The 14,793-nt window shown below is 39.6% G+C and overlaps 1 protein-coding gene across 4 annotated transcripts in view; it reads left to right on the top strand.

Annotated features, from left to right (window-relative positions):
- Nucleotides 1–3,374, top strand: part of taf12 (TAF12 RNA polymerase II, TATA box binding protein (TBP)-associated factor) — a 41,889-nt gene extending 38,515 nt beyond the window's left edge. For all 4 annotated transcript variants that reach the window (XM_069895174.1, XM_069895172.1, XM_069895171.1 and 1 more), the window contains 2 exons: nucleotides 1,161–1,249; nucleotides 2,969–3,374. In XM_069895174.1, coding sequence (XP_069751275.1) covers nucleotides 1,161–1,249; nucleotides 2,969–3,004 — 125 coding nt within the window. In that variant the 3' untranslated portion in view covers nucleotides 3,005–3,374. The remainder of the gene's footprint in view (nucleotides 1–1,160; nucleotides 1,250–2,968) is intronic.
- Nucleotides 3,375–14,793: the final 11,419 nt, after the last annotated feature.

Raw genomic sequence — 14,793 nt, 5'->3', positions numbered from 1 at the left:
TAATCCATTTGTTTCAGAACCAACATTAATGATTACTCCCTATTTGTTTTATTACTTGAATTTAAATTCCTAATCTGTTGTGGTCGAATTCAAGCTCGTGTGTCTGGCTCTAGAATCTAGACCTCTGAGACACTTGTGTCATTAAACCCTGTGGTTTGAGTTGTCAGTTGTAACCCCGTAGAATTACTAATAGTTTGATATTTGGAGTGATGCGTTAATTCTGGGGTCCCCAAACATTTTAGACCATTGATCCCATCATGGAATCCTTAATCACTCATGGGCCACAAGGCATGGGATCTGCAGGAAGGGTGGCAATACTGGATGGTGGTGGCGGCGCTGGACACAAGCCTCCTTCTTCTTAGCTCTGTCAGTCCTTCACTCTCTACTTATTAAGAGGCCGAAGCCAAATACAACATGGCAGCCACCAAGGCCAATTCTTGCGAGAGGTTGGCCACTCCTGCCTTAGGCACTATTTTCCCTTGATCCACCTCTGCTTTTCACCACAAAAGTTCAATCGAACCCCACCCACCGTCTATCTACCCCCGCCCCTTCGACCCCTGGTAATTATCAACCCCTTGGGTTGTACCATCAACCCCCAGGGGTCAATATTTACTACATTAACTACGTTAATGCCATGAAATCATCTTGTAACCATTTATGTTTAATCAGTGCATTTGGTGATGAAACTTTGTTGCAATACCTTAATGTTATGAATAAGTCAGTCAACACATAAAATTTAGTTATTGAGTATGAGAGTTTGTCCTTTACACAAGTAGAATGAACACATCCATCAAAATTACTTGTTGCAGGTATGTAAAATATACCAACAATAGTAAAAATTAAATTACCACAATATGCTAAGACAGTGAGGGAGATTAATATAAAAAGATAAATAAATATTTGTTGTTGCAATGAGTGCAAAATAAATGCTGTTTCAATAATAGTTATGGGATAGTTTAGACTTGGGGTAGTATGGGGAGAATTCAAGAGCTGTTGGAAAAACTTCTATTATCCCGAGTTGTTAGCTAATGCTATTTTCCGGTGGTATTAATTAATGAAAGGTGTTGACTACTTTCTCACCAGAATTTTTTAATGGGGCTTAATTTGCATGCTGGGCAGTCTCATTGTTGGTGCTTGAATATATCCTCTCTTTTGTACAGAACGCCAGTGGAATATGTGGATACCAGGATTTGGTTCAGATGAAATTAGACCTTATAAAAAGGCCTGCACAACAGAAGCTCATAAACAGGTCAAATATATTATTTCTTTGAAAATGCATGTTAAGTCTGTAAAATGAAAAATGTGAGAATTTTTTTTTCAATTTTAAGTTTATTATCATCTGATTGTACAGCATTCTCCAGTGCAAAACTATGAACTTTCTCAAATGCACTGGTCATGCCACTTTGCACAAAGTAATTAGGGTTTCTCAAAATCATCTTGACAACAGTTACTGTATATTGTTAACTTTAAGCTGCAGAAATTAATTTTAATTATGCTAATTTCAGACCACTAAATCTTACAATGGTTCAAACATCGAACTAGAATAAAGGAAACAGTAGTGCAGGAGTGGGCCATTCAGTCCTTTGAACTGAACCTGTCACACCATTTACTCTGGCTGTTTGATTACTGCTAAGTTTGGTGCAGGTGAAAGAGAAGAGGGGGAGGAAAAAGTCCAAAACCTCCTGAAATCACCCAGCAGATCCTAGCCCCATGCACTTTCAGTTCATTTCTGCATAAGGTCAGAATAGAAATGTTGGGAATTGATCTGTGACAAACACTTAGCAAGTGTGATAAAGGTCAGAAGCTAGTTACTCTCCAGCAAATGGGCTTACCCCTTGATATGCTAATATCAGTCTACCATTCTCAATGCATGTTCGTGTGTGGAGGAATATTTACCTATGAGGAGTGCAACTCTCAACAACATTCAAGAAGCTCCATCAGGACAAATCAGCCACCATAAATATTCATTCCCCCTGCCACTGGCACACAGTAGCTGTAATGTGGATCACCTGCAAAATGAACCATCATGACTTTGACAGAAGCTGTCAAACTCATGATCTGTGCCAACAATATGGGCAAGGCAGCAGATATGTAGAAACACCACCACCACCTCCATTTCCCGTCCAAATTACAGACTTCACTGATTTAGAATTGGATCACCATTTCTTCATGGTCACTTGCTCTAAATGCCATTGTGGGAGCACCTTAACCAGAGACTCCACAACTTCATGACATGCTTCTCAAGGGCAGCTTGGAATGGCAATGAATGCTGCCTCGCCAAATCCAAAACTCAGATTTTAAGTTTGTCATGAGTGCACAGTTGCAAACAACCTCCGTGTACATAAACTGCAGTACATAAGAGAAAAGTAATATAGAAAAGGCCAAAAAAAATTGAAAATATTCTCAGTTCGTCAAGTTGCAAAAAGTGGGTTGAGTTGGTAGTGTGGACAGATTTTCAAGTATTGTTATAGTGAGGGTTGTATGGGAAAGTTCAAGAGCCTGATGACTAGAAACTGGTCATCTCTGGAATTCCAATGAGAACATGACTCTGGGGATGATCTTTTGGCAGAGACCAGCTGGTACGAGTAATCTTCCTCTCTTGCTTTATGAATGATATGCCAAGAGTTGTATCCCTATGGTAGAGCTGTTCATTATTTTTAAACTAAGAGAAAAGTTGTCTGTAAATTTATGAAATAAAATTTGCAAAGTGTATTATTGGCAACACTTGTTGATTCTTTATAGTGGTTTAGTCGTTGGTGACTTATTCAAACAATATTTTCATACAAACCTTAAATTGGCAGTGGAATTAGGCTTTGTTTCTTTTTTGAGAATGACCTTCATCTCATTGGATCCATTTTGGAAGCACAGGTCCTATGTCGTGGGTAACATGTTCTCGTTCTAATGATTTCCTGCACGAAATGCAAATTAAATCACATCTTTGCATAACCGTGTGCTTTCTGTCTTGCAGAGAATGGCACTAATACGCAAAACAACCAAAAAGTAAAGCTTTGATGAAGAGATCATTTCGACAACAAAGTTCTGAACATCACATTCTCAGGCTAACCTCCAATTCTGTAGAGGAACCTGTCATGGCTGATGGTGTGATTTTTTTGTGAAAGTGAACTGGGATAACTTGTACACTCATACCAACTCGCTGTAGCCATGTTTGGTACTTGATTCTCCTTCCCGAATACAAAGTTTAAGGACTTGTACAAAGTGAATGGTGCGTGTGTATGTGAAACTGTGCCGTTTCTTTGTTGATTAATGGTAGTGTGATCTATTGGGACTTGGTGGAGTGTTAAGTAGTTGGTTTTCATATCTTTGTATAGAGGTAATGTTGACCATTTTTGCCAATAAAATATTACTCGACTTGAGTGCAAGTAGTTTGTATATTTATAACCTATGCTGTTAAAGTCAGTATGTAGTAAAACACAAAAGTCTACAGATGCTGCGATTGCGGTGAAAACACAAATGCTGGAGGAACTCAACAGGTCTTGCAGCATCCATAGGAGGTAAAGACCTGACATTTTGGGTCTGAGCCCTTCCTCAAGGTGTGAGCCAGAGTGCCACCTAGGTAATTTTTAAAGACTCTCATGTTTTTACTTCATACTTTTAAAAATCTTTCACTCTCATAGCTAAGTAGGTCATACAAGGCATGATCACTGACCCCCTGTGTTACTCTAGTAGCTCAGTTTGCTCTCAATTCCTGGTTTAGCTGGATTTTCAAATCCTGCATTTCCTACATGCATTTAATTTTCTGCCCGATTAGCCTTTGTTTCAATATTTGTACATTTTCCTGAATTACTGTACACATTGGCATCGATCTGTTATCAATCAAGCCGCATGCACTTATTTTCACCCACTTCCTCCCTCCATTTTTTTTAAACAAGCAAAATTTTGACAGCAACTGGCTTTCTTTGTGATCTTTTCACACAATTTAAAAGAAGTAGATGATCACTACACCACATATTCTTGGAATTTTTTTTTGAGTAGTTTAATATCTGAATTATACCGTAGAATGGATTGTTTAATAAAGGTAATGTTGATTTTCCTACCATAAACTGACCTGTATAGTGCTAAAACACATTGCTGGCATATCCCTCCTTCTGTTTGTTCCTTCATATATTCTACAGTATTGTATGTGCAGAATGGGGCTGTTCAACTCTTAGGTTTTGGATAGTTTGCTCCAGTTGCTATCAGCCCTGAGAATTTCTGCTTCAAACCAACAATAGCACATTAGCAGGTGTAATGTTCCAGTTGTATAGCATTTAGTGATGGAGCTATTTTGCACATTCTAACACAGTTGTCTGAACCACTAATTCGTTGCCAGTTCATGGAGAACTCCATTGCTCCGGCTAGTGTTGTATTATGTGCACATAAAACTCACCCTACATCTATAAATGACCTACAGCAGGGAGAGTTTATCAAAAGCAATAATCCGACCCACTATGGGAAATGGGAGAATTCCTACGCAATCACAATGTGCAAACTCCACAATGTGGCACCCGAGGTGTGGATTGAGCCTGGTCCTTGGAGTTGCGAGACCTAGTAATGGAGTCAGGGTGATAGTGCACAGAAATTAGCCCTGTGTTCATGCTGACCTTGTCTCCCATCTGCACAATCCCCGTTACTCCATTATAATCCAACGCAAATTGCTTTAATCCATGTATGTTGGTGAAACACGACAACATTTGCATTCCTTTTAACATCATTCCCATATTTTTATACCATCGCACAATTAGAGATAGTTGTAAAATAAGCATTTCCTACAGTTTAGGACTTAGAGGTTGATGATGGGAACTGATCCCACAAACACTGTGCTTTCCACTAAAGGCAGGGTGGCATAGTTCACTATTACAGAGCCGACCTGGGTTCGAATCGGCACTGTCTGTAAGGAGTTTGTACGTTCTCCCTTTGTCTGCATGGGATTCCTCTGGTGTTCTGGTTTCCTTTGTTAATTTATCTGGAAGATACATTGATGATGAGTTTGTCAAATACACAGTTGCACAGGTGGATAAAACACTAAGTAAAAAGTTAAGTTACAAGAGAAAAGTGATTATGACTATAAACCATGGCAGTCAGTGCAAAAGAAAAAATGTGATGTTACAATAGTGCAGACAAACCATTGGTCATCACTGGAGAAGTGTTTAAAGCTGTTGGGGAAGAGATGTGCCAGACTTCAGGTTCTGTACTTTCTGCCTGAAGGTAAGCAGCAAGAAGACATTGTGGCCAGGGTGATGGGGAACTTTCATGATGTTGGTTGCTTTCGGAAGGCAGCAACTCACAGGTTTCTGGAATGGACCAGAGGTTGGCGAGGTTCACCACTTTCTGCAGTCTTCACATTGCCGGGCAGTTGACTTTCCAAACAAGCCCTCGATGCAAAGACAATTTCCACGGTTGACTTATAGATATTCACTCGAATATTTGACTCCATGCCTAATCTCTGCAGCCTCCTAAAGAAGGCTTTTAAGAGAGAGAATAGAATTAAATCAATTAGGATGACTCTATTCTTGAAGTTCAGGAAAACAAGATCATCCCACTGACTACATGGAATCCTGAACAGGACTAGAGATGGATAATATCGAATAGCTTCTGAATCTCAGCAGAAGGAGCAAGGCTTTTATTGCTTTCTTCATTCAAGGGGGTGTAAAACTTTGGAATTAATTGGCACAGAGCAGGTTCGAAGCTGAGAAAAGTAAAGAGGAAAGTTTAACTGATGACAGGCTAGGGCTTCTTGAATGATTCCAGTTTTGACCGTGATTTCACATCATTTAGGTAGAAGCTGATTCTGGGGCCATTAAATCCATTTCACCCAAATTAACCACGTTGTTTTGCCCCGCGATATGTTGAAAGTCCGTGGTAAATTTGGGCACGTAGGACAAGGGTCTTTGCTGTCGGGCCGACGACGGGACAAATACCTTATGGAAGGCTAAAGTCAGTGGGTTGTGGTCAGTGAACACCCTGAATTGCCGGCCTTCAAAAAAGTAATGGAAGTGTCTTACCGCCAGGAACAGCTCCCTGTCAAAAGTGCTGTATTTGAGTTTTTGGGGGTGGGAGGGGCAGAGGTGCCTGCTGAAAAAGACCAGGGTTGCCACTGGCCCTCAATGAGTTCAGCACACACCCTACCGCTGTGATGGAGGGGTCGATAGTTGTCTCCGGACTGGAGTGGATCAGGAGGATGGCATTGGCCAGTGCATCTTGTCACTCTGGAACACCCTGGAAGATTCTTTGTCCCAAACAATGTCTTTTGCCTTGCTGGTCATCAGCGCAAAGAACATGACTTGTGCTGCTGCCGGTATGAACTTGTAAAAGTTTAACATACCGGCGAATACCTGCAGTCCTATCACTGAGCATGACTTAGCTAAGTGCCGGGCCACTTCAACCTTCTCGGGGAAGTGTGTGGCCCCATGCCTGTTAATCCTATGTCCCAGGAAGTCAATGGCATCCAAACTGAACTGGAACTTAGTGGGGTTGATGGTCAGCCTGAACTTACTCAGTCAGATTCACAGTTGTCTCAGGTAGATGGTGTGGTCTTTGTGGCTGCAGCAGGCGATGAGAATATTATCCAAATAGATGAATGAAAATAGGAGGTCCCGGCCCACTGCATCCATCAGCCACTGGAAAGTTTGTGCTGCATTCTTTAGACCGAAGGGCACATGGAGAAATTCAAACAAACTAAAGAGGATTATGATTGCAGTCTTAGGGACATCCTGGGGATGAACTGGGATTTGGTGGTACACCCAAATGAGGTCCATGTTGGTGAACACCTGTGCCCCGGGCAGGTTGGCAGAAAAGTCTTGAATGTGGAGCACGGGTCAAGAAAACCAGCCCTCTCCAGGAAAATAGGAAAAAGCAAAGCATAACAATAATAAAATATAAGAAATAGAAGATAAAGATACAGAGAAGAGAGAGAAGATGGCTTCCAAGAAGGAGAAAGTAAAAACAATTGGAAAAAAGTAGAAAAGTCACCGGAGAAGAAAGGAGAAGGCCTTCTTCGGGGTGCTGCGGAGGCAAGGAGCACCTGGCCCTCAAGGTCAGTGCCTGCCCTGCGGAGTCGCGACTCACCAACCGGTGGACTACGAAAATGGCTCTCGGAGCCAAACAAAAGTGCGCAACCAAAGGAGAAAGAGGACACCAGCAGGAGGGGGGCTCAGCAGAGGAGTGGGCTGCCACAGAGAGAACAGCTGAGGGATGCCCGACACCAGAGCACTCAGCTGGAGGACAAGGAAGGCAGAAGAGGGAGCAATGAAACAGACATGGGAGATAGACAGAGGGGTGACTGACAAGAAGATCAATGTCAGGAAGCACAACAGACGAGCAGCCCAGGAGGGGAGGACCAGCAACAAGAGGCCCGACAGAGATAAAAGAAGCTCATCAGGAAAAACAGAAGAGACACAGACACAAAGAAGAGAAGAAGACACAAACATAGATACAGACACAGAAGAGGAAGAAGACCAAGATCTTCACAGAGAAATAGAAGGTAAAACTGATGGACAAAGAGAAATAAAAGGTAAAACTGATGATCAGAATATAGATAAAGTTTTTTTGAAGAACAAAGGAGATCACTAAAAGAATGGTTTTCATTAGAATTTAATGCAATTAAAAGGAAAATGAAAAGAACAAGATAAAATGCAAAGGTTAGAACTGATAATGACAGAAATAGGGAAAAGAGTAGAGAATGTGGAAGAGTGGGAAATGGCTGTAGAAATGGAAGTAAATGACAGAAAAATTGGAAGAAACTCACAAAAAATTAAAGAGACACAAGAGTTGTTATCTCAGAAAATTGATATGTTGGAAAATTATAGTAGGCGAAACAACATAAAAATAGTGGGCCTGAAGGAGGGTGAAGAAGGCACAGACATGAAGGAATTTATAAAAGGAGGGATCCCAAAGGTCCTGGAAATGACAGAAATGGAAATAGAAAGGGCACACAGAGCATTAGCTCCGAAACCATAGGCACATCAAAAACCAAGATCCATCTTAGTAAAATTTTTGAGATACACGACAAAAGAAAATATACTGGAACGAGCAAGGAATAAAGTTAGAAAATATAATAAATCATTGGAATAATATAAATTATTTTTTCCATATAAATTTTGAACTCTTAAACAGGAGGAAGGAGTTTAATACAGCGAAATCGATTTTATGGAAAAAAGGTTACATATTCATGTTAAGACATCCAGCCGTGTGTGATAGTACAGACCGATCACTAATGTATATAGTTACAGTATCTAGAGTATGTAATGACTGTGCTTACATCGATTGGCTGAGAGCTTAGCCACGCCTACTGTCTGGGCCTTAAAGGGTTGTGTCCCTAGCCAGGTCGGATCATTCCGGACTGGTCGGCCACCTGTGAAGAGCTCCTGTCTTTTGCTAATAAAAGCCTTGGTTTGGATCAACAAGTCTTTGGTTCTTTTGACGAGCTCTACACCGTGCTTAAAATATTTATACCCAGGGAGCAAAAGAGACTGTTCTCGGATCCAGAGAAAGTGCAAGAATTGGCAGAATGTTTGCAGGACAAGAGAAGAGAATGGCGATAAAGTATATATAAAGATGTAAAAACAATGTACATGTAAATAACTAAAGAGGAAAAAGAGAAGGGAAGGAAGGGAGTAAGGGGGAAAAGAGAGAGAGCTTTGTTATATGTGCTAAAAAAACGTTTTCTGGAGAGGGCTGGGTAGAAGGGGAATAACCGTCACTGCAAAATCAGTTGAAGGTGCGAACAAGATCGCAATCCAAATGAAAAGGGGAGTTGTGGTTGCCTGGCAAGGGATATGGGGCAACTCAGAGGTGGGGGGACTTTTGGGATTAAGGTATTAGTGGATGTGGGAACTGCGGGGATACTTTATGTCTTAAATGTGTTGTCATACATTAAGTGTAATAAGAGAAAACTAAGAGATGAAAATGGGGAAAAGGGGGATGGAGGTGGCAAAGAGGTGGAAAAAAGGTGCATGCAAGATATAAGATAGCCATGTTGAACTATACAACTATAAACATTAATGGAATACATAACCAAATTAAAAGGAAGAGGCTACTAAATTTATTGAAGAAGGAAAAAATAGATATAGCATTTGTGCAGGAAACACATCTAACTGAAGCAGAACATAACAAACTAAAGAGAGACTGGGTAGGACACGTAATGGCTGCATCCTATAATTCAAAAGCTAGAGGTGTAGCCATACTAGTTAACAAAAATGTACCAATCAAAATAGAGGAGGAAATAATAGATCCGGCAGGGAGGTATGCAATGGTAAAGTGTCAGACATACTCAAAATTTTGGAATTTGCTCAATATATATGCACCTAATGAGGAGGATCAAAAGTTTATGCAGGATATTTTTTTTGAAGATTGCAGACACACAAGGAGGCAAGCTCTCTCTGATATGTTCCATGTATGGTTCCCAAATTTGTTCAAACATTGCAACTTTATTTTTTAAAATTATATGTTATTTTTTCCAATGGAATACATTTATTCATTTCTATGTACCATTGCTGTATTCTCATGCTCTCTTCCATTTTCCAAGTTGACGTTATACATTTTTTTGCTGCTGCTACATTGAACCCAATGTTGGATAAAACTGGACAAAAGACAAGTAAAAAGAATAAAGTAGCCAAATTTATGGTTAAATCAATGCAGAAAATGAAACTTATGGATATATGGAGGAGGCAACACCCAAGAGAGAAGGAATTTTCATATTATTCGAGTAGGCATAAAACTTACTCAAGGATTGATAAGTTTTTGTTGTCAGCCCATATTCAAGGGAGAGTCAGGAAAACTGAGTATAAAGCTAGATTACTATCTGATCATTCACCCCTGTTATTAGCAACAGAACTGGAGGACATCCCACCAAGAACATATAGATGGAGGTTAAACTCCATGCTACTTAAAAGACAGGAACTTAGGGAGTTTATTAAACGCCAAATTAAAATATATTTTGAAATAAACACAGGATCAGTGAAAGACAAATTTATATTATGGAACGCAATGAAAACCTTCATTAGAGGGCAGATAATAATTATGTGACCAAGATGAAAAAGGATTACAATCGGGAAATAGAGCAGTTGGAAAGGGAGATAGTAAATACAGAAAAAGAATTAGTAAAAAGGGATGATATAATGAAAAGGAGAGAATTGGCAGACATTACAAATGTACAAATTGGAGAAGAACATAATGAAAACAAAGCAAAAGTATTACGAACTGGGAGAAAAAACACAAAATATTAGCCTGGCAACTTAAAACAGAACAAGCTAAAAGAATGATACTGGCATCATGGAAAAAGGACAAACAAATTACATGTAACCCAACAGAGATTAATGAAAATTTTAAGGAATTTTATGAACAATTGTATCAAACTGAGAATGAGGGGAAAGATGATAAAATAGAGGAATATTTAGCTAAAATTGAACTGCCGAAATTGAAAGAAGAGGAACAAAACAAACTAATAAAACCATTTGAAATTGAGGAAGTATATTAAATGTCTTAAATTGAAGAAGTATATTAAAAAAAACCTGCCGAACAATAAAACACCAGGAGAGGATGGATTTCCAAGAGAATTTTATAAAACATTTAAAAAGTTATTAATTCCTCCTCGCCTGGAAGTAATGAACCAGATAGAAGAAACACAAAACTTGCCAGATTCATGTAAGACAGCAATAATTATAATAATACCAAAGACGGGGAAGGATCCATTAACACCAACATCATATAGACCAATATCTCTATCAGACTATAAGATAATAGTGAAATTATTAGCAAACAGATTGGCCGATTGTGTACCTAAAATAGTAAAACAAGATCAAACTGGCTTTATTAAGAAAAGATGAACAGCAGACAATGTCTGTAAATGTATTAATCTAATCCACGCAGTTCAAGGAAATAAGAAACCAACAGTGGTTGTTGCTCTAGATGCAGAAAAAGCCTTGGACAGAGTAGAGTGGAACTACTTATTTAAAGTATTACAGAAGTTCAATCTAACAGAAAAATATACAAATTGGATTAAAGCATTGTATAATGGACTGTTGGCGAAGGTAGCAGTCAATAGATATGTATCAAGTCACTTTAAATTAAGTAGGTCAACCAGACAGGATGTGCACTATCCCCCTCATTGTTCACCTTAGCAATAGAACCTTTGGCAGAACTGATAAGAATAGAAAATAAAATAAAAGGGATAAAAATAAAGGAGAAGGAGTATAAAATCAGCTTATTTGCAGATGACATCATAGTATACCTAACAGAACCAGAGGTATCAGTAAAAGAATTACATAAGAAATTGAAGGAATATGGAGAAATATCAGGATACAAATAAAAGTGAAGTGATGCCAATGAGTAATGCAGACTATACAGAATTTTAAAAAGAATCACCATTTAAATGGCAAACACAAGCAATCCAATACCTAGGGATCAGGTTAGATAATAACTTAAGCTACTTGTACAAACTAAATTATCACTAATAAAGAAATTGCAGGAAGACTTAGAATATTGGAAAGAATTACCGCTAACGGTGATAGGGAGGGTAAACTGCATTAAAATGAATGTGTTCTCCGGGATACAATACTTATTTCAAATGTTACCATTTCCCTCAACAGAAAAATTCTTTAATGAAATAAAGAGAATAATAAGGAAATTCTTGTGGAAAGGGAGGAAACCAAGGGTAATGTTAGATAAATTAGCAGAGAGGTATAATCAAGGTGGTTTGCAATTACCAAATTTTAGAAATTATTATAGAGCCACACATTTAAAGTATTTATCAGATTTTTACAGACTGAACTAAGATAGAACTAGATAAAATAGGGGAGAAGGTACCAGAACATATATTTTTTAAGTGGGATGAAAATATGGTGCCATATAAAAACTCACCAGTACTGCATCATTTACTTAGTACATGGAAGAAGATCCACTTAGAAAGGAAAAAAATTAATTATCAAATACCAAAATTATTATTGACGCAAAATCCGCTAATCCCTTTTACAATAGACATCCTTTCCTTTAGAGAATGGGAGAGAAAAGGAATCAAAAGAATAGAAAATTGTTTTTTGGGAAATAATTTATTAACATTTGAACAGTTGAAGTACAAATATGGAATAACTCATGATACAATATTTGCATATCATCAATTGAAAGCTTATTTAAAGGATAAATTGGGAAACAGCTTGAGATTACCTGAAGGAAGTAGCTTTGAATATGTGATTACAGACACAATGATAATTAAAAGATTTATAACCAACATGTACATTAAGCTGCAAGATAAGGAAAATGAAATAAACTATAAACCTAAGCAGAAGTGGGAAAAGGCTCTAAACATAAAGATAAAAAATGAAGTATGGGAAAAGTTATGTTCTAGAACCATGAAGAATGCAAGGTTACGCATGATACAGTATAATTGGTTACACAGGGTATATATTACTCCTCAAAAATTAAATAAAAGAGATTCAACATTATCGGATAGATGTTTTCACTGTAAGAAGGAAATGGGAACAACATTATATGCAACTTGGGCATGTACAAAAGTAAATACGTTCTGTAAAGAACTAAATCAAGATACTAAATAAAATTACAAAAAATAACATTCCAAAAAAAAGATATTTCTTTTAAGTAACATAAGAAGTAGAGAATTAGGCCTCAAATTGAATAAAGTGCAAAATAAATTCATTATGATAGCCTTAGCAGTAGCAAAAAAAATGTATAACGTCAACTTGGAAAATGGAAGAGAGCATTAGAATACAGCAATGGTACATAGAAATGAATAAATGCATGATGCTGAAACAAGCCATGAAAGACCTCAACAATGAAGACGCTGTTTACATCCGGTACCACATGGATGACAGTCTCTTCAATCTGAGGCGCCTGCAAGCTCACACCAAGACACAAGAGCAACTTGTCCGTGAACTACTTTTTGCAGACGATGCCGCTTTAGTTGCCCATTCAGAGCCAGCTCTTCAGCGCTTGACGTCCTGTTTTGCAGAAACTGCCAAAATGTTTGGCCTGGAAGTCAGCCTAAAGAAAACTGAGGTCCTCCATCAGCCAGCTCCCCACCATGACTACCAGCCCCCCCACATCTCCATTGGGCACACAAAACTCAAAATGGTCAACTAGTTTACCTATCTCGGCTGCACCATTTCATCAGATGCAAGGATCGACAACGAGATAGACAACAGACTCGCCAAGGCAAATAGCGCCTTTGGAAGACTACATAAAAGAGTCTGGAAAAACAACCAACTGAAAAACCTCACAAAGATAAGCGTATACAGAGCCGTTGTCATACCCACACTCCTGTTCGGCTCCGAATCATGGGTCTTCTACCGGCATCACCTACGGCTCCTAGAACGCTTCCACCAGCGTTGTTTCCGCTCCATCCTCAACATTCATTGGAGCGACTTCTCCCTAACATCGAAGTACTCGAGATGGCAGAGGCCGACAGCATCGAATCCATGCTGCTGAAGACCCAACTGCGCTGGGTAGGTCACGTCTCCAGAATGGAGTACCATCACCTTCCCAAGATCGTGTTATATGGCGAGCTCTCCACTGGCCACCGTGACAGAGGTGCACCAAAGATGAGGTACAAGGACTGCTTAAAGAAATCTCTTGGTGCCTGCCACATTGACCACCGCCAGTGGGCTGATATCGCCTCAAACCGTGCATCTTGGCGTCTCACAGTTCAGCGGGCAGCAATCACCTTTGAAGAAGACCGCAGAGCCCACTTCACTGACAAAAGACAAAGGAGGAAAAACCCAACACCCAACCCCAACCCACCAATTTTCCCTTGCAACCACTGCAACCGTGTCTGCCTGTCCCGCATCAGACTTGTGAGCCACAAACAAGCCTGCAGCTGACGTGTACATTACCCCTCCATAAATCTTCATCTACGAAGCCAAGCCAAAGAAGAAAAAAGAAAGACATGGAAATGAATAAATGTATTCCATTGGAAAAAAGTAACATATAATTTAAAAAATAAAGTCACAATGTTTGAACAAATTTGGGAACCATACATGGAACATATCAGAGAGAGCTTGCCTACGACCTCTATCCCCTAAAGTGAGAATGAAAATGATAAAAAGACAAAATGACTAGATTCAGTGTGTAATAAATAGATGATGCATTTTTCTTGTTTATTTTCCTTTGTGTGCAAATAATGTTTTATGTTTTTATTGTATTGTATATGTTGAATATTTATGAGTTTTGGAGGGGGTGGGTAGAGGGGAGGGAGGAAAAGGTGGGGCGGGGGAAGGGAGAAAAGACCACCGTGTAAATTTAATGAGAAGCATTTGTGCATATTTTGGTTGATATGGTTTGTAATTTGAAAAATAAAAAAAAATTATTTTTTAAAAAATGTGGAAGACAGGATATCTGTAGGGCATGGTGGCCTCGTTGAGATCGTGGTAGTCACCACATGGTCTCGAACCCCCTGCTAATTTGGGCACCATGTGGAGAGGAGAGGCCCAGAGACTGTCGGAGAGTTGCCCAATCCCAAGCTCCTCCATCAGGCTGAGTTTTTCAGGAGGGAGTCAGCGTGCCTTGGCTTCAAGCAGCCCCCCACACCCGCCCTGGTCATGATATTGTGCCTTACCCCATGCTTTGGCTCGAGTGTGGAGAACTGTGGCGCCACTTTCGAGGGGAACTCTGCCAGGATGCGGGCAAATTCATTGTCCAAGTATTAGAGTCTGTGGGGCGGGGGGGGCGGCAGGTAGCTTGGCTTCCCTCAAAGGCAGAGACTGAAAGGTTCTGACCTGCACCAAGCACCATCTTTTGAGGTTGACCAGCAAGCAGTGAGCCCAAAGGAAGTCGGCCCTCAGGAGT

Source organism: Narcine bancroftii, chromosome 8 (assembly GCF_036971445.1).
Source record: "Narcine bancroftii isolate sNarBan1 chromosome 8, sNarBan1.hap1, whole genome shotgun sequence".
Classification (NCBI taxonomy): Eukaryota; Metazoa; Chordata; class Chondrichthyes; order Torpediniformes; family Narcinidae; genus Narcine; species Narcine bancroftii.
Note: the sequence above shows the minus strand (reverse complement) of the source record. Positions and strands in the feature narration are given on the sequence as shown.